The following is a 25,725-nucleotide window of genomic DNA, read 5'->3' on the forward strand; positions in this document are numbered from 1 at the left end:
AGGAGTATTCGAGGGGAAAATAGAGAAATAAGCTCCCAGTGGCAAAGATCAAAAACCTAGTAGACGACTAGGTATGAATTATAGGAATGATATCTTAGGGGGGGTTCGTACAATGTAAAATTTGTATTTGTAGTAACACCTTTTCAACCAGGAAGAAAGATTCCTACAAAGAACACATTTAAAGTATTCATATACTCTTTACAATGGGAACTGTTTTAAGCATCATCATCGTCGTCATCATCATCATCATCGCCGCCGCTGCTGTACGTCGTCGTTGTTGTCTTACAGTAAAGTACATTTATGATCAATGTGTTGCATTAACGATTGAGTTCTTTGTATATCCAGCCATGTGGCTCATCATTAGCAGACGGCCTTTTCCGTTGTCTGCAGGGGCCGCTACTGTTATTGGCAATTTTCTGTGTACAGGAGTTGCATCCCTTAAAAAGATAAATGGCGTCTACCAGAAAGTCTTCACGAGTTCGTACTGTCCCCGGCTTTAGTCCAGCCAAAAGAAGAAGACCAGAAAGTGTAAGATGTTAATTTTTTAGAAATGGCTTTCCCTAGAAACTTTGGATTAAAATAAATAACAATAGCATTTAGAGCACTAATAGTAATACCACAAATGAAGAGCAAAACCAGATAGAAGCATGGACGTGTAAACAAGTTCGTGATAGAAGTATTTTCTCAATTCTGGCACTTGAGATGCTCATTAGCTCCACACATACTCAGGTATTTGTAAGAAAACATGTCGCTATAGTTAATGTTGAAGCTAAGTTGTTTTTAATGTTCATATGATATAAATATTTGTAATGTGAACAGGGTAGACAAAGCAAACATGTTAATGAAGATGCCTGTCCATGGCAGAGGGGCAACACACACACACAGGGCTGGCTACGTCACCCCGCTCCCCCCCTCTACTTCCTTTCACCAAACTCAGGCGGGATTGCCGAAAAACAAAGGAGGCACGGACTGATCCGTGACAGATGTATGGAATGCAGCAATGCGTAAAGTGCTTCTATGTGACATGTACTGAGAGTGTGACCGTGACACAAGAAATCTTAAAAATTAAAAATTAACGGGCATATTCTGACCGCTGCTTTACCCTTCTGGCCTTATTCTTCGCAATATCCGTCGTGACGTAAGCGGTCATGGGTTCACAGGTTACTGCTTCCAGGGGAGAAAAGCGATGGCACATCTTCCTAGCCTTATCTCCAAGCGACGGTCTAGTACCGCCAAATGTCGACTATCCTTTCCTCGACATAAAGCCATTCCAACCGCTAACTCATCCCTACAGTTAACCCATTCCACCTTCTGTCAGTCTGCTTACCAACGCGTCCGCCGGACTCGTGCACCAGAACCATAGCTCTATTTCTAGTTATGTCATGACAGCGAAAATAAACAAAGAAAGAGACCGATCTGGAAGCTTTGTACAAACATGCCTCGTTTTAGTAGTTAACTGGAAAAATTCGTCTGCCAGCAGTCCAGAAATAAAAGTTGAATAAAAGGTGTGTGCTCCCGTTATTTCTTGCCTTTCATAGTATTCCACAAGATGGCGGTAGAAGTTCTATGCTTAACTAGTAGACAAGAGCATAAGAAAACGATGTTCTGTATGATTGTCTCTCTTCTCTCTATTTAATTTTCGTTAGCTGGCAAGATGATCACCAGAGCCTCTGCCATTATTTCACCGAAGCTGCACCTGGTGGTGGACGCCTACGTCTTAGCTCTGACGTCACGTTTCCCGCCGACAAGGCAGCTGGTGGGCAGTGACGTGCGTCTGTTCTACCGCCTGTTGTGGAACTTGCCTACGCCCCTCACCGACTGGATTCTCGTCAAATCAAGAGAGTTACTTGCAAACTAATAGCAAAGACCCAGTCTACTTTGACTTCAAACAGTAATGCTACAAACATACATTTGATTAAACTTTCCCTCACACATCAAGATACTTAAATCTCTTATTAAATGTTACACATACGTAGAATAATTTATTAACAAGCATACGTGCTATCCTATTTGTTGTCGAAGATTTAAAGGCTCACTTGATGAAAATATATATGTCTCGAACAAAACTTCGAAAGAAAATAAATCAAAATATTTGCTTTTCAAAATGTCTCTTTTCCTGATTCCGTATTTTCTATTTATTACTTTCACTTACATTATTATCAATATTTACACGTGGTGACATGTGTATAGGTGATCCATTTGAAGTCTATGCTTTTCCATCCTATTGGGATTCTCCATCTTTTATAAGTGCTGCTGAAAGCGAGAAGTGTCTCAGCGATATTTCAGTTATGTGAATTACTGGCAACTGTTTGATGTGAAGTGATTTTCTTAATAATGAGTGTAAAAAATTGGTTCTGAAGTGGTTCTACAGAAAAAAAACCTACGCAATTTTAATGCGAATGGGAAAGTCTTAAGCAATAAACTGTTTACTTAAATCTCTCGATCAGCTCCAGCAATGGGACAAAACTCCTTAGAGGCGCGAGAAAGAACGCGGACAGATGTTGCAGGAGTCGTGCTACTTTTAAGTGGTCCACCCTGTCAAAGGACTAAATGAGCATTAGGGAGACGAGTCGCAAACAGATTTAAAAGGCATGACGAGCGCTCAGCAAACATCAGTGGAAATAGAACATAAAGTTTTTAAAAAAAACATTTTCCAGATGTATTTTATGACTAGAAGGCACGAGAAATATTGTTTTAATGCTTTTTATTCCTGGTCATTATTAAAAAATGTCGAGAAAACACAAAGGGTAGTATTTCTAAAAAAAAGCGCCTTCTATGTGAGCTAAATTAGAAGAAGAAAGATGCAATCCTCAAGAAAGCAGACCAGGACAAAGTGTTGTTGCTGTATGTTCTGTTTGACACTCAGAAGAAGTTAGTTGCTAAAGATAATGGCTACAAACGCCAGTGGATTGACTTTGTCAGGAGATGTGGATAACAATTCTTTGTTCAAACGTACCCCGAGAATTTCGTTCACACACAAAGACTCAAGAACTTCAAATACAACAGCACTAGCTAACACAGGAAGATAACAGTATAGAAGGAACACCTCAACACGAGTAATGTACATGATTTATCAGACTTGCTTTGGACTTACACAGCACTAGAGAAAACAATCAGGCTATTCTTCTCGTTCAACTAAATGAAACCTACTCCCAGTAAAAATCACTCTATTTTCTTTTTACCAATCAATCTAGTAAAGCCCCTCAATGACAATTTACATCACCAAAAGGGTGGTCGTCGTGAGGAGCTCAAACCCTCGTTCTCCTACACAAACTGCTTTTCCTCCGCTTAACTTTACATTTCATTCACATTCAGCAAAAATTTGCATGAAGTATACGAAACAAATTTGTGACACTCTAGTGATCAGATGCGACTGGTAGTGAAGAAAATGTCTTTCTACACAAACCGCTTGTCATCCGCTTAACTTTACATTTCGTTAACATTAAACAAACATTTATATGAAAAATATGAAGCAGGTTTATGACACTCTAGTGATCAGATGCGACTGGTAGTTAAGAAAAAGTCTTTACATTAGACCCCGAATGTCACACCATAGAGAACATGACCATTGAAAGCGGCAATGAACGTTGGCCCTACACCAATGAGTGGATCAGAGGACGGCCATTGAGTACCAGACATCGCCGCGTGCGACGGGCGACGGGCGACAGTAGCGCGGACCTGCGCGGTTTGTCGTGAACACCTGCTGCACACATAGACACGTGATTCACCTTTCACTTTGTCGGTGGCTTTGCTGCTTGCACATCAAAATCGAGGCTGAACAATCAAGCTGCCGACAATGGTGAGTTGGACAAGCACTTTAGTGTTCATAGTTAAGCGATTGCTGTCAGAGATTTCACTTGTCGCATTAGCGAGGTGCACCAAAGGTTAGCTGCAGTTGAGAGTGTGTATTGTCTGCGTATGTGTAAAGTCTTGTTTAGGTATTGTAAAGAAAATCTTTCACACATGCTTCAAGTACCCGTTGGTCAGTTAGATGACAAACGACGACCGTAATAAAGTTGTAGATAAAAGGTAGACAGACATTGTCAGCAAACAATAAGAAGGTACAGCAATAGATTGATGTCGAGCTTAAGCGAAGACTAAGTTGAGATAAGCACGCAATCCAACAGATAAATCAACTTTAGACAGAAGGTGGAAACATGCAATGGGAGATATATTAACAGTAGCTGGTGAAAGAATACGTCAATGCCTGCTGCTATTTGAGGGAGTAGGACCACACTTCTGTCAACATACGCCATCTGGCAGATGACACACCACACCCTCCTCCTTTTCCATTTTACTTGTAAGGTATTAATGTCACTAAAATTATAGAAAAGTGCACCTGAATCATTCTTACTTGATCTTTATTTGCGATGTATGGAATGCAGCAATGCGTAAAGTGCTTCTATGTGACCTGTACTGAGAGTGTGACCGTGACATTGGAAATATAACCGTCCTTTGTCTAGTGTCAATGGTGGAAGACTGCCTTGCAAGACGGTGGCGGCCGCAGAGGACAAAGAAAGAGAAAAACAAATTAGGCCCAAATAGGCACAAATATGTTTAAACAGTCATCATAGGTAACGAAACACAAAAGATAGCTCACCATCTATATTTGTTATTTCTCTAACAATGTGAAAACTACTCGTGAAATGCAGGTCGTTGTATTTGTTTGTTTATTTTCAGAATTGCTGCTTCGTCGCAGGCCTGTTTCCTGCTGTAGTGTTAATTTACCAGCTGGTGACGTGGCTGAGGTCACGTATACGTGTCGGCGACTACCACAAAAAGCACGTACTCGTGACAGGTTGTGACACAGGTTTCGGCAATCTGCTTGCTAAACGGCTCGATGGTGTGTATGCCATTTGTTGACTAGCAAATATTCGATCGATTATAGAAATTACTGTTTGTATTTTATTCTTTTACTCGTGATCGAACCCGTGGAAGCACATCTTAGTATGGTAAACATTCGAATAAAGAAAACAACTACTTTGAACTGATCTTCGTAAAGCAGGTTCGGGTATACACAATCGCCTGATTAGGAAACGACTGTAAGAGGCAAAGCAAAGCAAAGGAAGACACTGAGCATACTCCAACAAATGATCATTACTTAATACAGTCAAATCTCGCTACTATGCCACCTACCGGGACCGAGCAAAAGTGGCATAGTAGCGAGAGTGGCATAATACCGAGGGTTCGTAAAAACGGCTTTATTTGCTCAAGTTATCTGTCAGTCCAAAGCTCTCAAGAATCGTCGGCTGGCGCTAGCTGTCTCCTCTCATTCTCCCCCTTACCTCTTCATCCTCCACCCCTCCCAACCACATCCGCGCACCTGCATCCTGTGGCTAGTCGACCCCCTCCCGCTCTCCCTCTGTCACGGGGCTGTCACCCGGCCAGCGACCTCCCCCCATCGCCAGCCTCCACCCTCCCTATGTGCGTGCTATGTTCCATCCCACCTAACTGCAATGTCCCACACTACCATAGAGTATAATAATCGAGCACTGCGCGGAATTTTACAACTTGTGTCTTTTAACAGTCACAAAAAAGTGGCATAGTAGCGAGAGTCTGGGGTGGCATAGTAAATTTATTTTGCATTGAATTTATAGTCGGGACCGAGCAAAAGTGGCATAATACCGAGAGTGGCATAGTAGCGAGATTTGACTGTATAACAGTTAATTTAATTTAAGAATGTACGAAAACAATATCGTTTAAAGAAACTAACTTTTTATGTTAAAACGCATGTGAAAACGTAGTGACTTCTGAAGAGATAAGGCCACGTGTATACAGTGATGTGGAGGTTCATCAAAGAACAACCATTAATCGGACATGTACAGTTTTTATAAACGAATCTAGAGATTTGTAATTTACATTCCACCTATCTGTTTGTTCGATTGTTTACAAAGTACATAAATATATGGTACATGGACGTTTCGGAGCCGGACGTTTCGCCGCCGGACGTTTCACTGCCGGACGTTTCGGCGCGGGGCACTTCATTTCGGCATTTCACACGGGACCTTTAGCCGAAGTCAAGTGTGTGACGCCCCTTAGCTCACACATTTCTCTCGCCATTGTATCAATGTATCAGTGAACTCTCTCTCACTATCCCTCCTCATGTGAACCGTTAGCTCACACATTTCTCTCGCCATTGTATCAATGTTTTTTCTCAAAGCTGTTGCGCATAATCTGTGATAATCAAAGTGAACTGTCTGTGAAGTCTGTGTGTAAAATTTGTTTGGAATAAAGAATTATTGTGTAATCTAGTAGTTACTTTCATTCTTTGAGAAGTAAGTAAGCTCTCTCTCTCTCTCTCTCTCTGACATAATGCGGCGAAACGTCCGCACACGAAATATATATTATCTCCATATTATGTTTAACCTTTTGTTTACAACGTACATCACTGTATATGTATATCTCACCCCCCCCCCCCGAATGTACTACCATTGAGGACACTCATGTATTTCTCCTGTTGCTCGCAGTGTTAGGGTTCCGCGTGTTTGCCGCCTGTCTGACGTCACAAGGGGCGGAGAAACTGCAGGCAGAGAGTTCTTCTCACGTCACCACGTTGGTGCTTGACGTCACAGACGAGAAGAGTATCAGCGCCGCCAGAGACTTTGTGGCCGCCAGACTGCCGGAGGGTCAAGGTCAGATAATAATTATACAATCAATTATCCACTCTGAGATGCTAATTATGGTAATGATGACATCGTGTTACACATTAACTGACTTGATTGTGCTGGACATCACTAAAATATGAATGTTACTTTCTTTTGACTTTTTACGCCTGACATGACGAAGTGTTTAATTGCTAGATATACCTCCGATTTCTGTTGCTCGCAGTTTGTCTCTTTGCGCTCGTGTTCAAACTTGTACTGATCTGAAAGTAATAAGTAATGAGTTGACCCTGGCCGTCTGTCTGTCACATTGGAAGTCGTAAATCAATACTGTCTCAGTATTTTAATCATCACACCATCATCTTGTTCACCTTAATGGAAAATAGCTCAGAAATATCAGAATCCAAATTTTCTAAAGATTTTCTTTTTGTTTCAGTTAAAAACTGAACTCAACAATATTTTTCTTTCCAATGAATAATACATCGTAAAATCAAACATAAAGAAATGTATTGTATCAATCTTTTTTTAACAGAAACGCTATAAAATTTGCTAAGAATTGTCTAAACAAGCCTCAACACAACACATCTACATGAGTTATGAACTAATTCATCAACTGATAAAAGTTGTTTCAAACATAAATCGCAATAAGCAGTGACCAGTTAGGCGGATGTGACAAAAAGTGTACATACATATTTTGAAAACTACTATATTGGCCAAAAATTGAAATGCTAAAACAACACAAACATTCCGTAATGCCAAAAATAAATTGTTTTCGTCATTAACATTTTGATATTGTAGTAAACAACACTTCCTCTTTACCCACTACGCTGTCACTGCGGAGCACAACAAACAAATTATCCCCGGTTTGTTTTTTTAAATTATCTCTGTTAACCTACAAAAAATGCAACTATATGTGATACACCGTTTAAAAGAGCATTTTAAAAACATTTGCGTGGTGTTAATTTTAAGAATTATAGATTCTGATTTCCTTGGTAAGCTCACATCAAAGATAATAACTGTATGGGGCAGAGATTTCAGAAATCGTTCAAAAGTCAGAAATTAAGAAAAATATAAATAAAAATAAAGTATCAAACAAGATCATATTTTATTAGAATATACATTAGAATTTTAATATTACTTACTCTTTTCTTTTAATTTTCTGTTGTTTGAGTACAAATCCACGTCAACTTGCGTAGCAGCAGCGAATGTCAATATGGCGCTCAAGTAAACAGACCTTCACGTTTTTAAGTCTTTTAAAGATGAGAAAATACCTGATTGGCTGATTGTTTCAGTCTCTAAAGGGAAGCAATCGAAAAAGGAACGTATCTAAAGACTCCTGTGTTTTCTCCCTTATGTATTTGTTCATTTACACAAAGGGTGTAAGAGCGTCGGGCAGCTTTAGACGAAGCTCAGCGAATGTCCTGGGTGTGAAGACGTAGTCTTAGTCATGTGACAGACATTCTTGCTTCTATGGACGACCACGTGTGCTTTGACTGCACTTCGCACAAACGCATAGAGTGACGAGTGAACACTAACACTAATGTGAACACTTGGACTTTTGCGCTGTTGGAAGGTCTGTGGGGTGTTGTGAACAATGCGGGCATCGTCGGTCCTATCGGTCCAAGCGAGTGGTTGTCACGTGATGGGTATCAGACATGTCTGGCGGTCAACCTGTTGGGCCTGATTGACGTCACTCGAACTTTCCTGCCGCTCGTGCGTCGCGCGCGAGGACGTGTTGTGAACATCTCGAGCATGTCGGGAAGAATCTCCGTTGGCACCCCTCCTTACTGCGTGTCTTATTATGGCGTGGAGGCTTTCTCCGACTGTCTTCGGTACGGCTATACTCATATTTATTTAATAATTTTAAGCCCTTGAGATATGCTAATAGTAAACCATGTCATTCTTGAAGAAGCGTTTCCACATTTAATGTAATCCTGTCACTGACAAAGTATATCTGATCGTAGAAAGTCCTAGAACCGTCATAGATATCATGCTTCGGTGGATTATTTTTGCAGGAGAGAAGTGTACAGACAGGGTGTACAGGTGTGCATCATAGAACCTGGAGGCTTCAAAACAGATTTGTTGAGACAGGATACTCTATTCAAGTCACATAAGATGTCCTACGATGCCACACCCGCTGACATTAGACAACATTACCCAGAGTTGACAGTGGAAGCATGTGAGTTCAGTTATCTTTTTGAGATATTTTTACTGTTTCTTATATTAAACAATTGACTATTAAGTTTTTAGCCTCATAATGACGGTTTAATTTAACACGGTTATATTTGATGAGTTTAATATTAATAATCTGATCTAACAATCATTATTGTAAGTAGATCATATAGCAAACAAGATAAGTAAATATGCGATATAAAAGCAATAGTTGAATGTTTGTATTATTATTTACTGGTGTATGTATTTCCTGGTGTATGCTAAGCTGGTGGTTAAAATTTGGTTAACTAAAAAAGTAGGATGAGAACCAGCGAAGAACACTTCTAATGACTAGCCACGCGACTGACTGACTAGGTCGTAAACACATCCACCCGTGTAACCATGGACGTGTATAGATGAACTGCTGTCTGTCTGCGGAGACCAACGCTTAGCGTCTTGCGAAGTTGTCTGCTGTTAGTCTCGACGGTTGTCGTGAACTCCCGGGAATGAGCACGCGAAGATTGTTAGAGGTTGCGATTGCCGTTGCCTCGGGCTGATCACACTCTCGACACCTCTACCAACTCTCGCCGACAGTTACCGTACGCGCACACTTACACTAAATTGCTAATTATACTTTAATTGACTCAGAGCTCTCAGCGTACCTCTCCAATAAACAGCTTAGGCAACTTAGTTTGATAAAAAAAGGTTACTCATAATCCATAATATTTCAAACAATTTACAAAATAGCAATCTCAAATATCGCCCTTCTTCAAGCGTCCAGTTATTCCTCTATGCCTAGTCCAGATATCCTGAGTCACTAATTACCCTACTACATACACCACACTACACTCATGTAACATACAGTTGCCTCTTATCTCGTCACATAAAGTCTCTTGCCACGTGGAGGGCCCTCCGATGTTGCTGACATCCGAGAATCCGTTGGTGTCACTTCACAAGCGCAGAGACTCTGGCACCGCCGTGTGTCACCACGTGTCTGTCTCGTCCTCTAGGCCGGACTGCTGTCTCGAGTTTAGCAGCGCCTAACAAGGACCAACGCTTATCTACCATCCTCAGACTTTGCTGTCTGAGACCAAACATCTACTGGTGATGAAGTGTTGTGCAATCTGTGATAGAGTGGGTCTTATGCACCTATTGAGTCAGTTGTGCTGGAGCTGTCACGATTCCCAGACTCACAGCGGAGAATATGAACAACCTTGAATATACCTCTGTTACAACTTTCCTCCTCGAGAGCCCAATGTGAAGACAATGATTCTTCGCGATCACAATGATAAATCGTCATCTGCGAGGATCATCCTCTCTCATACTCATAGTCAAGCATACTCCGACCATTGCGCTACCTAGCTACATCCAATCACTACGTAGCTAACACACAGGTGGTCACTTTGACTGATTCCAGCCCACACTACACCCCCTTTTCTCCCCCTCCTCACTAGTAACGCGGTCTGCGACTACAGCGCCATCCCGACTGGCTTCCTATTCACTACCTGTGTCCCGCGGGTGGCAATAACAAGCAGCACTGTTGTCCTGCTGTAGGTGTACTGCGGACTTAAATTTAAAGGGTGTATTCTGACCGCTGCTTTCCCCTTCTCTGATTCCGGCCTTACTCTTCGCAATATCCGTCGTGACGTAAGCTGTCATTGGTTCACAGGCTACTGCTTCCAGGGGAGAAAAGCGGTGGCACATCTTCCTAGCCTTATGTCCAACCGACGGTCTAGTACCTCCAAATGTCGACCAACACCATAGCTCTATTTCTAGTTATGTCATGGCAGCGAAAATAAACAAAGAAAGAGACCGATCTGGAAGCTTTGTACAAACATGCCTCGTTTTAGTAGTTAACTGGAAAAATTTGTCTGCCAGCAGTCCAGAAATAAAAGTTGAATAAGAGATGTGTGAAGAGATGTGTGTTTCCGTTATTTCTTGCCTTTAATAGTATTCCACAAGATGGCGGTAGAAGTTCTATGCTGAGCTAGTAGACAAGAGCATAACAAAACAATGTTCTGTATGATTGTCTCTCTTCTCTCTATTTAATTTTGGTTAGTTGGCAAGATTATCACCAGAGCCTCTGCCAAGGCTTCACGGAAGCTGCACCTGGTGGTGGACGCCTACGTCTTAGCTCTGACGTCACGGTTCCCGCCGACAAGGCAGCTGGTGGGCAGTGACGTGCGTCTGTTCTACCGCCTGTTGTGGAACTTGCCTACGCCCCTCACCGACTGGATTCTTCTCAAATTAGGAGAGTGATCTGCACACTGATAGCAAATACCCAGTCTACTTTGACATCAAACAGTAATACTATAAACATACATATTATTAAACCTTTTCCCTCACACATCAAGATACTTAAATCTTTAATTAAATGTTACGCATAAGTAGAATAATTTATTAATAAGCATACGTGCTATCATATTTGATGTTGAAGTTTTATTTTGAGGTTAGACGATTAACACAAATCTACGAAATGAAATAAATTGAAACATTTGCTTTTCAAAATGTCTCTTTTCCTCATTCCGTGGTTTTCTATTTATTACCTGTTCATTTACATTTATTTTCAATATTTACACGTATGTGTAATGTTATCTATTTGAAGTCTATGCTTTCTTCCATCTATTGGGGTTCGCCATCTTTATAACTGCCTCTGAAAGCGAGAAGTGTCTCAGCGATATTTCAGTTATGTGAATTACTGGCAACTGTTGATGTTTGAAGTGAGTTTTCTTATAAATGAGTAGTAAATATTGGTTCTGAAGTGGGACGAGTGCACCACAAATCTCCTAACATACACACACAAAATGGATACATGCAAAAATACCACCATCCAGTGAACAAAGTCCAACCCACTCATCAAGTCATCGATATGACAGCAAACAAAAATCAAACTTGCTATTCAATGTTCAAAAAGTCCCGATAAAATTTTGAAATGATATTGTTAGTATCATTCATTTCTGTTAGTACTATGCCCAGCAATGAGTTCCTGACATTTATTTCTGTAAAAAGGCAAGATGTCTTTGAGCTCAGAAATGACAAAAAGATTTTCCTGCTGAAAAAAACCGCAATCCAAGATATTAGCTGATATTTAAAACCAACAGATTTCTCTGATCACTTGTAGTGAGAATAATACAGACAACGTGTTAACATACCTCACAGAGCCAGGACAGAAACAGAAACACGACAGAAACCAAGAATCATTCTCAAGTTTGCCGCATTCTTTCAAAATGACATCCGACCGCCTTACTCAACATGAATCGAAAAAATGTTGGTAAAGATGCAGTGTACAAATCATCTGTCAGGTGAGATGCTGTACGCACAATACATTTCCAGCTATATTGACACCTTATACAAATACTAAATGTTGTTTTTATTTTACGTAACAACCATTCACACCAATCTGAAGAAAGCACGCTGAGTTCTTGAAAGATTACAAGAGCTTCTGGTGAAGACACCATAGATGCGATCAACTGTGAAAATCATCACGTGCAAATGTGACAAGTAGACAGGACTAAATTCTATTGCAGGTCGACAGGAGGACTCGATCTCTATCGCGGGTAGGTCCCCTCTACCACAAACATCCTTTGAGAGTGTTCGTCAAGCTCAAGATGAGTTCGCAGACAGTTACAGACAACGCTTAGTCTATATTTTTATAAAACAATTTGATAGATTTACTGAATCTATTTACTTGGTTTGGTCTTATCCCTGGCCGATGTGTGCAACTGGGTAAATGGTTCCAAAATAATGATCATTCCTCTCATCTGCATGTGCATTTGCTTCAATAAACGGTCTACTAACGTCTTTATCTTAAGGCTCTGAGGTCTGAAGAATAAAAACATGGTTACTTCCGCCTACTGGCTTCTCTCGTCACCTGCGACACTGGTATATTTGTCACCGGCAGCTAGACAACTGCTCTCGAGCGGAGGGACGGAAAGAACTGCGGGCATCCCATCGTTCGCGTCATGGCGTCGAGTTGACATCACCTTCAACAGCAGCTCGATAGTGGGTAGGGGGAGAATTTGAGGGGAAAATAGAGAAATAAGCTCCCAGTGGCAAAGATCAGAAACCTCGTAGACGACTAGGTATGAATTATAGGAATGATATCTTAGGTGGGTTCATACAATGTAAAATTTGTATTTGCAGTAACACCTTTTCAACCAGGAAGAAAGATTCCTACAAAGAACACATTTAAAGTATTCATGTACTCTTTACAATGGGAACTGTTTTAAGCATCATCATCGTCGTCATCATCATCATCATCGCCGCCGCTGCTGTACGTCGTCGTTGTTGTATTACAGTAAAGTGCATTTATGATCAATGTGTTGCATTAACGATTGAGTTCTTTGTATATCCAGCCATGTGGCTCATCATTAGCAGACGGCCTTTTCCGTTGTCTGCAGGGGCCGCTACTGGTATTAGCAATTTTCTGCGTACAGGAGTTGTATCCCTTAAAAAGAGAAATGGCGTCTACCAGAAAGTCTTCACGAGTCCGTACTGTCTCCGGCTTTAGTCCAGCCAAAAGAAAAAGACCAGAAAGTGTAAGATATTAATTTTTTAGAAATGGTTTTCCCTGGAAATTTTGGATTAAAAGAAATAACAATAGCATTTAGAGCACTAATAGTAATACCACAAATGAAGAGCAAAACCAGAGAGAAGCATGGACGTGTGTACAAGTTCGTGATAGAAGTATTTTCTCAATTCTGGCACTTGAGATGCTCATTAGCTCCACACATACTCAGGTATTTGTAAGGAAACATGTCGTTATAGTTAATGTTGAAGCTAAGTTGTTTTTAATGTTCATATGATATAAATATTTGTAATGTGAACAGGGTAGACAAAGCAAACATGTTAATGAAGATGTGTATACTATAAACAAGTACACAAACGCTCGCTCACACACACTCTCTCTTTCACTCAGACAACTTTTTAATGGTAAGATAAATCTTATTCATCCCTGAACTTTTTTTTCTAACAGCCATCATTTCCTTTACCTGCCCCTGTTGCCTTATCCATAACAGTGGAAAAAGATGTGTCAGCTGCTGTGGAGTCAGTCTCAAACCAGGAAACTTTGACAGTTCCTGGAGGTAATACTGAATGCATAGCTGAAGATACCCCAGTGGAGAAAGTTTCGGCAGCCATATTTAAAGATCCAAATTTTGTTGTAAGTGTCACTGTTAGTCTAAAAATTCCCTTAAATATTAAAGTATTTTTAATTATAAAGTGAGGGTGTTGATACTATTTTGTCCTGTGTAGGTTATTATCATACACTTTTTAATGTAGTGCTAATAGATCCAGCTGTCTTTTAGAATTTGTGAGAATTTTCTTGGCAGATAATATGTTGAGTTCTAAAATTTTTTTGTGTAAACGCATGTGTATTGTATCCTTTCTCGATCAATTCGCTATTGATAACCAAACTAACCATAAGAATAGTGTAGTCAGGATGGTACTAGGATTTATGATGACACATCTTTTTTAGCATTCAAGCATTGGTGCAGCAGGATCCAAAAGAACAAGAGTCTGGAAGAATCTAAAACAAATAGTGGCGACAGAGAGATCATTACCTTGGCAGTGCTCAGATGTTACATGTAAGACATATTCATGTTTAGTTAATTGTTTAATTGATTAAATATTTCATTTGATTTTACAAAGAAATCTGGATAGATTAATGACTTTTGTATGGATTTCTTTTTAATACATTTAAAATCAGTTTTGTAAGTTTAATTTCACATACATGTGCCTTCATATGTGTGTATATATATATATGTGCGCTCATTATATTTTGGCCAGATGTGTACATAAACTTGTGTGCAAGTGCAGACACACATGCAGTATAGTCTTGACAGTTTTTCTGTGACAGTTGTTTCAAATCAATCTTTATTTGTAAAGTATAGGTGCCAGTTTTTTATGTGTGCACATTCACCATAGGTATCTGTCCTTCAAAGTCCTGTTCACATTTATAATTTAAAATACTAAAGTATATCCTCTTTGTGTTTTTATGTTCAGATAGCTTAATCGATGCCCCACCTTCATTTAAGCCAGCCAGAAAGTACTCAGACCTTTCAGGTCTCTCGGTAAGATTGTGTCCCCTACTTTTTAAGTGAAATTGGATGTGAGTTTTTAAGCCAGAAATTAGGAGCCAAATTTAGTATGATCATTTCTTTTGATATTTTTTTCTTTATTGTCTATTGCCTAGCCTTAAGATTTGCTCTAAACATTTTATGTGCATTTATTGTAGATGAGTTTTTTATGAACTTTGCTGAAGACTGAAAGTTCTACACCCAACAACTGAACCCAATAGTCACTTATTTGTTGTCATCTATTCCTGACTTGTCAGTTTTTTCTGAAAGTGCAACATTTTTTCTTCATTATGCACTATTTCCAGCAAATTTCACTCTTGTTGCTTCTTAAGTTATTAAGACCTCGGTCTTTTAATTCAGTACCATAAATAACACATGCTACAAAGCTAAATGGCTTCAGATCAGTTACCTTGACCTCTGTTGGTCTATCCTTGGTATGTTGTTTATTTTCAAAGATTAGTGTCAAGTATACAGGGCTGTGATTGTCAGAGATATGCTCTGGATAAGGGAGTTTCTCTGTTACCACCCACAAAGGGTCAGCTTGTGAGCACAGTCTCCACAGCTCTTATCTCGGGCACGCTGTACTTTCTCTGTATGTGACATCTGTTTCCAGGGTTTGCTACCTCTCCGTGATGCAGCTTTAGTTGCTGGCTCGGCATAAAACACCAATTCCCCTTACCCCCAGCTCCTCAGCTTCTGTAGTTAGATCTTCTCTCCATCAAGGATAAAGCTTGTTTTATGAGTGTGGTCAAGACAGGTAGAGAGAATTGGCTTTCCCCAAAATCCATTAGATGATCTTTACCCTACAGCTGTGAGGTTAAAAGCTGTCAGCATAATCACAGACTCCCTCTCACCAACTACATCCCCATTGCCAAATGCTACCATTTGGCCGCAGATAGAAACAGCAGTTTGCGAAGAAATGTGCGTTTGCCAAGTTCTTCTTTCCACTTGTGATAGCAGTCTTGAACAGGACTGGCAAAATGAACCTTAGTTTTCTTATCTGTTACATTTAACACTAATTATGGCGAGTCTCCAGCAATTGTCACAGGGGGGCATGTGTAACTGTGTGGGTGTGTGAGGTGTATTTTGTTTATTACACATGGTAGCTCCAAACAAAGGACAACATTTATCTCTTGTTTTGAACAGAAGTAAATAATAAATTGTATTGTATCCGTGATTGTTATATTAATATAGTTATAAACAATAAATGACCAACAAATAGGTGTCATCTAGTTTAGATAGTTTTAAAGGGGAGAAAAATCTGTCAGTTTGTACATGTTGGCAGTTCACTATTTACTTCCCTTGGATAACTGACGTTACCTTGACTATTGAATGTAGTTTACTTATTTGAGGGTCAGATGATTTTACTATGATGCAGTCAGGACCTAAGTTCAGGAAGTACATGTGATCAGAACACAAATGATGCAATATGCAATAAAATAAAATAGGTAAAGGTAGTCTCTTGACCCTACACTCCAAGGGGAATGAGGTGCTTAAAGTTTCTAAATCATCTGAGTAGTGATCATGTTAATTTATAACAATGCTGATGCTACATCACATTGGTAGTAGTGTCATTAATGTTTACATTTGTCTTTGTTGCAGGCAAAGTACACAGACCCTCAGACAAAAATCAGATTTGCAGATGCTGAGGAATTCAGTCGGGTACGCATGCTGCCCAGTGATCTTGTAACTGGTTATTTTGGCCTTGAGAAAGGCATCGGCTCCTGTGCCTTGAGTCTGAAGGAATTGATATGATCGTTTATCTGAGCAGCAGTGGAATTCATTTTTTTGCCAACATGGACATTGTTCCAGTATACACAGACAATGCATTCAAGACTTTTTTTGATGCAAGGACTGGGCAAGGGAAAAGTGAAGACCATTGAACTGGATACAGCTGAAGTTAAATGTTTCGCTAACAGTGCCTGCTAGAGGATGGCTAGAGGTGTGTGGGTGTCTGTTTAAGTAGGTTAAGCTTACCGTCATCTTGGATACAGTTCTAGGCAGAACTGAGAGTCAGCTTTCAGATGGTGGTTTTCTTGAATGGTGTGGTCACACCAAGTTTACATGCTTGGGTTCTGATTTTACTGCGAGAATGACTATGAAGAGCAAGGTAACTGGAGTATAGTTATATATCGTTGTAAATTTTATAGAAAATTTGCTTAGATATATAAATAAGTGTGTGTGGTTGAGCATGATGTTGATAAACATTGAAGTGGAAGAATAAAACTTGAGATTGCATTTTGTGATTGACACATTTTATTATGGCAAGTGTTTATAACAAAGTTTAGGAGGATGCTTATAGTAGTTATATATAGGTCAGCAAAAATAACCACAATTATTTACAAGAAGATCTTTGCCACTTTCTTTTTTAACATAGCTCTGATGATTACCTGATCTAGTCTGCTTTCAAAATTTTTAATGCTGATCCAGTTCTTTGAGATGATGATGTGCAAGAGATCCACTTTAAACCATTTATTGATTTCCCTGTAATTCCTAGTAATAAGAATAATCTCTTGTTTATTGCAAGATACTACTACTGGGTGAACAGCCATCTTCCATTCTCAGGATACCCACCTGCAAGCATAATGCACATAAAGATCAAAATCTTTACATTAGTTTGTACACATTTGCTCATAGTTAATTGCTAGTTGTTCCTTTGGACCCAGCTTTTCTATTGGCTCAGGTCTTGACAACGTAAACAAAAATATTCATGTACAATCCTGACGTCTGTGGTGTGTAGACCTCTTTCTGTGTGTGATGCTTATGGTTTTGCATCTTTAAAACAAAAGGGGACAACTACTCACCCAGATATTGCATTGAGCTGAAGGTAATCATTAACAAAAATTGCCCTCCTTAAATCCTTGAAGCTAACTATACAATATGCTTATGTATAATCGCGATCATACAGCCATATCAATTGTCTAGACTTGTCAGAAAGATCATTAGTTCAGAAACTGATTCTCATTCACCTTAAAGTTCTGTTACTAAAAAAATCAAACAATTTTTATCTGTATCACATGATATATGAATGCAGTTCCTATCATGGTTGGATCTGTAATGTTGGTGGGAGAAAAAAAAAAGCTACACCTTGGACAATTCACGATTATTGTTAAAATGCTTAGCCAGAAAACAGCACAAGATAAACATATAAGTTTACAAATGAGGGCAGCACTCTCTTATCCTTATACGAATCTCCAGTATGGCAACGTAATCACATATGACACATGCAACAACAAAATCGACGAGTACTGATTGAGGACGAGTGTGTTCTTATTTTCGCTTGAGTGCGTGCGCATGACTGGAACGTCTTTTCGCAAAGATCGCGTGCTCTCATGATCATGTATTCAACGAAAAGTATGAAGTCTGTAGGGTTAGACGGTCGATGGTCTTACAGTGTCGTTAAACTGGGGAAAGGAGAAGGAGAGGAAGAGGGGGGGTCGAGTTAAAGGTGCTGTAGTTGCTACAACCCGACGTTTGCATTTATATGATCCATTGGATGCTCCTGTCTCGTTCTCAGCTCGAACAGCAAGCTGGGAGGTAAGAAGGCAAGGAAGAGCTGGTGAACGGACGAATGGAAGGCAAGCCATTGCCATGTGGACAGCAGAGCACTAGTGTCACCTAGCGACAACACTAAAAGGTGAAGAGTGCGAAAACGAGCGGCTGTGGAGGCAAAACTTAATGGTCCTTTGATTCTCTGGCATTCGTCTGCAGTCGAGTCTATTATCTTGTCAGTTTGCCGGAGAAAGGCACGGCGATTATCTGCGTCCGGCCCCAGGCGCCATCTTGCCGTTGTTTAAAAATGTTATTTCCTGCTCAGTAGGGCCCGCTCGGTCTTCGAGATTGGCCCTCGCATCGCTTCATTTCATCACCTCTCTTCTCTCCGCACTGCAGCGCCCTCCCCCTCGACCCCTCCTGTCCACGTTGCTGCTTTGTGATCGAACTGAAACGAAATAAAAACACGAGTTTGGAACGACCGCCTTTGATTGTTCAAACAGACTTAATTCCATGCACGAATGCTTTGGCATTATTTGGAATTACAAAGATAGTGCCATAATGAGTCGGGTGCATTTAAGAAAACAAAAAGATAAAGAAAAGGTGTGGCTATAGGGCTAAGTCTAGAAAAATTAGAACCGGAATCGGCTGGAACTGGAACAGTTGACACGTTAGGAAACTGGATTCAAGACATTAAAAGTGAAACATTAAAGCTTTAGGATGTAGTCCGCAGGAGAATGACCTTTTCTGGTGACGGAAAGTGCAATAATGTTTTTTTTTTTTATTTTAAGATGGGGGTCATCGTAGGAGGAGTAGGTGACTTTCAGCAGGCTGCTGACCTCGATCGTTCTTTCTGTGGTTAGCAATATTCGTGCAATGGTTATCTTAACATGGCAGAATACCGAGGACTTTTGCTTGGCCACTAAACCAAAATAAAATAAAATAAATAAAATAATTTTTAAACAACCTTATAAACACCCGAAGGAGCAGCTTTGTGTAGGAGAGGTCAGGGTCTGTGTAACAAAGATGAAGAATAGTCTTTGCTATGATTCGTCTCTCGGTGAACATTTCCTCTATGTAAATTGCCTTGATGTCATTGAATTTCGTAAGTAAAACGTTTTACAGACTTGCTGTTCGAGAAGCAGATTGTGACACAAGAGCAACTATAATAATTGGTAATGAAAATGTCCTTGGAAAATAATTAGTGGCTGAAGTGACCGAAGATGTTTACAACACTGTTACTAAGAGTGAAACTGAAGATAAATTTTTGAAATGAATGTAGAAGCAGTTTAAACTAAAATGCAATTAATTTCATCTATGTTCAATGTACGATGTTGAAATTCGACGAAAAGTTGCGCAACAGAGCAATGAGCGAAAGAAATGAAAAAGGAAAAGGACAAGAATCTAGAATGTCGGAACTCGCTGCCATCGAAGATATCAGATTTCGGATCAGAAGTGAATAACATCTGTCTGAAGTACCTCAGAAAATTTTATCTGAAGAACGTTTGGATCCCTTTTTATTTGTATATACGCATAGCTTTCCCCAGAAATGTTGAAAGCACAAAATTCCGTATGAGGTCACTGTAACACTAACTGGAATGATTTCCAAAAGTAGGATGGAAGGAAGTAATGAGTTTAGAAAGCCTAGTAAAGAAAAAGACTCGAGTTTATTTAAAGATTCAACCGACTTTGGGCTTCTCGGAATTCCCTTTTTCTTGGAGACCAAATTGCCATAGTCCCAGCTAGAAAGCTATCCTAACCCTCCTGGGGTTTGGCAAAACACTTGCGGTCTTGTGACCAGGCTACAACTCCAAAACAAGAAACTTCTTCCCGGTCTAAATTTTCGCGATTAAGTCTTCATGGGGAGGCCACCTCAAGAATGTATAACCGTTGGCTGACAGAATCAAGGTGCCGTTGGTTTGAAGCAATCACTTCTCCCCATTTGGCAGAGCACTTTGGTAAAAGATTAGATGGTCTGTAATGAATTGCAGAGCAAGAAGACCCGGATGCTCCTGGCGATCAATGGGACTTTCATGGTCCTTGTCCCGCGAAAGTCTGTTGAGACGGGTTCGTCCCGCAGATGCCAACGAGCTCCAGACGTTTCTTGGCACCTAGGGTAGCACCGGGGCGTCTTCTGACTGACGATATATGCTGATCTTGCGGGAGGTGGATGGTGAGAAATAGCTCAATTAGGCCTTCTTGACAGGACAACATTGATATATTTTCCTTATTACCACTTCTGAACAAAAAATGAAGAGCCTGCGCTAGAGAACTCGTCTGGCAGTAGCACAACAGTTTTTTGTTAGCTTCTTTGACACAGATTTGTGCGAGGACAGCGTTCACACTAAAAGTTACACGACAGATTTAAAGAAAGAATGGATGGCTGATTCTGGTCACGTGATCCCGCTGTTGCGAGATTACATGGGGCATCCGGATTTTTTTTCGATTTTTTTTTTTTTTTTTTTGCCCATTGGTTGATGTGCCCAACGCCGATCGATTTCAAGAAATAGAAACACATATCATCTTTCAGCAGAAATTAGTTTCTATAATTTTTGTTTTTTGAAGAGGTATGTTTATTCCTCTACACGTTGACAAACGTTAAGCAGGTCTGCTTCTGTTAATGCGCACACTACAAATGTCCTTACCAGTGGTGTGAACTCGCCAAGCACTTCATTTTAAAAGGCAAAATGACTTTAAATTTTTTCTTTATGATCGGGTTACGATCATTATAAGATAATAATTCCCAAAGTATAATTACCTAGTTATGCTTAATTTTCAAGATACAAGCCTTCAAACATCCACATTCTCACCTGCCACTAAGAAAGCAGAAGAAAATTACTCTCCTACACTGGAGAGTTCCGTAGATGGAAATAGCTCTTCACTTCATATAACAACCACAAGCTGCAATGCGTTCCTCAGGTCCTCTATAAACCAGTTTAAGCACACTGTCTCGGCAATGGCTTTTCACTTCAAATAATACAATATCTTCTACTCACAATTAAACGTCCAGTTTCACGTCCTCTCGCCCTTGCTCGCCAACGATTCTCTCCCCACAGATAAGTGCTATCGCCTCTCTCGTCACATCGTGTTTTACATCATAGATACACGCATTCAGAGGACTTCATTCCCGCTCTTTCGTCCTTGCACGTGCGCTGCGTTCTACCGCTATGACTACATTTGTGACACTGTGTCAAGTCGGTGGTCAAGTGAACGGACAACAGTTGTGCCTTGTCCTGAAATTCTCGTTGCCTACAATAACTTTATGAGAAGCATAGATTTCGTGGATCAGAAAAAAGATTACATATGAAGTTGATCAAAGTCAAAGGGAAGTACTACCTTTGAATATTTTCGAGTTGTTGACTCTGTTGAACAATGCTCACTTTTGTAGATGAATCAGGAATTTGATCCTGATGAAAGTGATATCACAGCTTGAGTACAGACAAATGATACCAAGAGCGCTCATTGGAATTTACACAAACAGGACAAGAAATATTTCATCAGGACCTGTTGGAAGCAGAAAAACGATCATGCCAACCTCACGACCTGAGCATAAGTTGGTCAAAGAAGAAAACCTGAAGAAGTGCAAAGGACAAAACTGCAACCAGGACTGACTATATGTGTGACATTCTGTATAAGCCTGTATATCGTGTTCACTTGAACTACACAACATCCCATAGCTGTTTTGAGAAGTACCATTCATAAATTACACTACATACATAAAAGATGGATCTTTGTTCACATCACAATGTAATATTATTTCTGATGTTCCATAACAGCAGTACAACGTTTGATCCCTATTCGGATAAAAATATTGAGAGAACCCAAACCTCGCATTGTTTAAGACACTTTTCCCCTTAAGTGAAGGTAGAGGGGTAATTAAAACTCTATTTAAATACTTTTGTTGTTTTAAATTATTGTAATTAGCTAATTGACAGGAAATATCTAAACCGATATATTAAACGCATCATGAGTGATATATACGAAATCGGAATAAATTTTCAGCAGGGCAATTTTTTTGTGAAACACCTGTTGATAACAGTCATAAGAAGTGCAAAGATCCAAGAAGTTACAGATGCGATTAACGGATTCTTCCTCCTCCATACTCGAAGAAGAGAATGTTCTAAGTAGTGATCCAAGTTTGGGATGCGACAGTTCGTCAAGGAAGCTGCTTCTTCCTGAAATCTGTCATCACCATCATGCTGTCTGGTTTCCTTGTCCTTTCACCTTACAATTATCTCTTGTGAAGCACTGGCATGCGCAGCAAGTCACCAGAGACCCGCAGTTAATGAGATAATGGAGCATTGATTGCTAATGGATGGTTAGCTACAGAGCAGCTGGGTAGGACGGGTGACTGCATTCTGGAGGCATAGGACACGCGAGTGAGTGACTGACTCGCCAAGACAACATGGATGTGGAGGAGGGAGAGTGGAGGGGAAGATTAAAATCTGAGAAAAGGAATTTCAAAGTGCAAAGCATAGGCCGGTCGATCATTACATACATCAAACTATTTATTACGAATAACGAGGGTCTTTGTCTTGAAACTAGAGACTGGGAAAAAAAATCGTCTGCCAGCAGTCCAGTAATACAAGTTCGTGGATCCAAAATTTAATTGTCGAGTACAGAAAATTTTAATTAATGCCCAAACATTGTTTACTTTTCTATATTTATTAAAGATATGATTACGGGTTAATTATTGTCAAATTTTTTCTCAACCATGCGCGTTTTAAACTTGTCACATATTTACCAATAGAGCTGCAAAATAAACAAAGTGCAATTATTTCATAACACTTGCTCGCACTCTCGCACCCACGCACACACGTGTGTGTACATTTGCGCCAACAGATCCCTGATCACAGAATGCAGACGAACCGCCCTCTTATATTTATGTGCAGGCAATGATATTTTCGCGGCTCCATGCTCCTCAAAGATCAACAAGGAATAAACTAAAACTCAACTAATGATATTTTCAGACCTAATGTTGCAAGTATTTCTCGGTCCGAAGGAAGAAGTATTTATGAAGGTGATTCGTTCTTTGCAATGACCCTTTGGTTCACGATATTTTCTTCTAGACCGGGAACTCGACAACCGAAGCAGCTGCAACCGATTTTCATGTCACGGTGGCTGGTGAGAGTAAACGGGATTTCTGCAAACCGTTTCAAAAAGTGATCGTTCAGACCGCGTGACCGCACACTTGAGAGGCAAAGATTGCAGTGAATTTTCTGACACGAATGAGTGGAAACAAATACTGAAATCTTCAAAGTTGACTAAAAATAAATCGCACATTTTTCACAGTAACGTAACAGAATGCAGCAACCAGAACTACTTGAGCCACAGAGATCACGTGACGAAAAATCAGCATTTCCGACATGCTTAGTAATCAACGTTTGCTTTTGAAAGTGTACATGAGCACAAACGTATTTTTTTCAAACTACTTGAGTGAATTCAGTACAAGAGACTATAGTTTCTCAAATACCCTACTACCCCTACACCTTGTGATCTCGTGAATTCTCGAGATAAAAGCCAGCAAACGCCATTACGCCGCGTGAGTGAAGTCACTCGTGATTCACTAATGCCCTCGGACACAACTAATAAATCTGTACTCTCTTTATACTTCATTATGGCTGTTGCAATAAAATTTGTTGGTTTATAAGAAAATTTCTTTTTTGCTTGATGCCTGAATGGTGGGTGCAAAGAGAGAAATGGTTTTCAAAAAAATGGCTTCGTAGACAATGACTATAATAATCACACAAAATAATCACAATGTCCAGAGACCTGCGTAGATGAGCTGAGCTCACTACCAAAGAATGAACAGTGTGAAACGTCTATCAGCATTTACAGTTTTTAGAAAGGCTGTTGACTTTCTGAAAAAAATCCATGAAGTGGATGTCATGTGACTAAAAATTCAAAATAGATTGTCACGTTTTTGACGTCATCACGTCGGTTGCACGTCTCCTCAGGTATCCTACGCGAGACAAAAGAACTCTTTGCGTCTGAACAGCAGGAAGTAACGCTGCAACTGTGGAATTAGGAAATAACAGCACAATTACACAAAAACAAGTTCACAATTACCTGCCGAGTGTAAACAGACCGTTGGCCGTGTTCCCACTAAGCTGTTGATTGTTCCCGTACAGCTGCTAGTATTCCTGTTGCTAACATGTCTACAGATTTCTCCCCCAGATTGTGAGACGACAAAACATTTTGATTGTGGCCCGATAAACGCTTGTTGAAACGATACAAAACAAATTGCGTATTTCCGTGTGTTCCTGTCTCTAATTACTAAATTGCAGCACGTGTTTGCTATGATTTGCATTTCAAAGAAAGCGGATACTATGGCCGATCAAAAACAATCCCTTGAACTCAAATTAAAGACAACGGACACATAATATGATGTGTATGAAAAAGTGTCGGTGAACGAGCCCAATTAGAAATAAATTAATTAATAAAATATTTTAAAGAAAAGAACAATCTCATATTTGACATTGCTTATGGCAAACAAATAAATGTAGAAATGATAAAAGCTTTAGAATATATTTCAGATAAATGCAGCATTCCTCGGTAAAGGCATTACACGACCTCTAACTATAACTGCTGTGGTACCAACCGTAACGGATCAGAAGATATGACATTGGTACGGATGGCTGGAGGAAGGGTAAACTGATTCTATCTAAATATAAACGAAACTTAAAACACGCACTTTCCACTCCCCCTGCAACTTAATTAATCTTACACCTACTGTCCAGAAACCGTATTCATGCGAAAAAAAGCTCCATTCGAAAAACACAGTCAAAGCGTGCCAAAAAAAAAAAAAAAAAAAAAAAATGAGGTACAAAACACGCTTGGCTGTCTATTGAACTTTTCTTAATTTCTTATCCTGTCTCTCTCTCTCTCTTTTTTTTTTGAATCTGGCACGAAGCATGTCCCCCGTGAGAATGGGGCTTCCTCCACCCCTATCCACCGAATTTGCGATATTTTCCGCTTGACTTTTGACTGGATCAGGCAAATGGAAATTGGTGTCATGGAAGTTAGCCCGACCCAAACATGGTGGCTCTGATCCAGAGTTCAACAACTTTGGAGTTTTTTTCTCACGGCCTCTCCCCTCTACACTTACCCCCAGAAGTCAAGCAACAGAAACATTCAGAGCAAAAATGTCCTCCGTCTAGTTACTTTTCTGGAACTTTCTACTCTTCTCTAGAATGCGTCTTTACGACAGCTACACGTACACCATCGTGAAAACGACTTTGATGACTTCAGCAGCTGAAGTTGGTGATTTCGAGGGCATTGTAACTGCTGGAAGATCCACTTCAAAAGGATTTTGAGCTGTTTCCGTTTTTTTATTTCATTGCACAATTCCTCATTGAATACATGTAAGGCATTACATAATTAAATCTCTGATACATTTCCCT

At 40.0% G+C, this 25,725-nt stretch overlaps 2 protein-coding genes and 1 long non-coding RNA gene across 3 annotated transcripts; all 3 read left to right on the plus strand.

Annotated features, from left to right (window-relative positions):
* Window positions 1-449: 449 nt before the first annotated feature.
* On the plus strand, window positions 450-2,105 carry LOC112563798. The gene is made up of 2 exons (XR_003099127.1): window positions 450-528; window positions 1,647-2,105. It is a non-coding gene; the product is annotated as an uncharacterized LOC112563798 (long non-coding RNA).
* Window positions 2,106-3,662: 1,557 nt separating this feature from the next.
* On the plus strand, window positions 3,663-11,194 carry LOC112563794 (retinol dehydrogenase 2-like). The gene is made up of 6 exons (XM_025238126.1): window positions 3,663-3,799; window positions 4,681-4,843; window positions 6,468-6,632; window positions 8,176-8,434; window positions 8,618-8,781; window positions 10,813-11,194. The coding sequence occupies exons 1-6, from the start codon at window positions 3,797-3,799 to the stop codon at window positions 11,010-11,012; spliced, it is 954 nt and encodes a 317-aa protein (XP_025093911.1). The 5' UTR covers window positions 3,663-3,796; the 3' UTR covers window positions 11,013-11,194.
* A 2,019-nt stretch (window positions 11,195-13,213) lies between these two features.
* Window positions 13,214-17,065, plus strand: LOC112563797 (INO80 complex subunit C-like). Its single transcript, XM_025238135.1, has 5 exons — window positions 13,214-13,291; window positions 13,729-13,914; window positions 14,230-14,338; window positions 14,757-14,824; window positions 16,433-17,065. Exons 1-5 carry the CDS (start codon window positions 13,214-13,216, stop codon window positions 16,583-16,585), a joined length of 594 nt encoding a protein of 197 aa, XP_025093920.1. The 3' UTR covers window positions 16,586-17,065.
* Window positions 17,066-25,725: the final 8,660 nt, after the last annotated feature.

This window comes from Pomacea canaliculata, linkage group LG5 (genome assembly GCF_003073045.1).
Source record: "Pomacea canaliculata isolate SZHN2017 linkage group LG5, ASM307304v1, whole genome shotgun sequence".
In the NCBI taxonomy this organism is placed as follows: domain Eukaryota; kingdom Metazoa; phylum Mollusca; class Gastropoda; order Architaenioglossa; family Ampullariidae; genus Pomacea; species Pomacea canaliculata.

Bases quoted from the DNA above. Each gene is read 5' to 3' on its own strand.
- LOC112563794 (XM_025238126.1), top strand. The intron at 4,844-6,467 runs GTGTGTATGCCA...TGTTGCTCGCAG, and splicing joins GCTTGCTAAACGGCTCGATG to TGTTAGGGTTCCGCGTGTTT. The intron at 6,633-8,175 runs GTCAGATAATAA...CGCTGTTGGAAG, and splicing joins CAGACTGCCGGAGGGTCAAG to GTCTGTGGGGTGTTGTGAAC.
- LOC112563797 (XM_025238135.1), top strand. From the start codon at position 13,214: ATGGCGTCTACCAGAAAGTCTTCACGAGTCCGTACTGTCTCCGGCTTT. The intron at 13,292-13,728 runs GTAAGATATTAA...TTTTTCTAACAG, and splicing joins AAAGAAAAAGACCAGAAAGT to CCATCATTTCCTTTACCTGC. The intron at 14,339-14,756 runs GTAAGACATATT...TTTTATGTTCAG, and splicing joins GCAGTGCTCAGATGTTACAT to ATAGCTTAATCGATGCCCCA.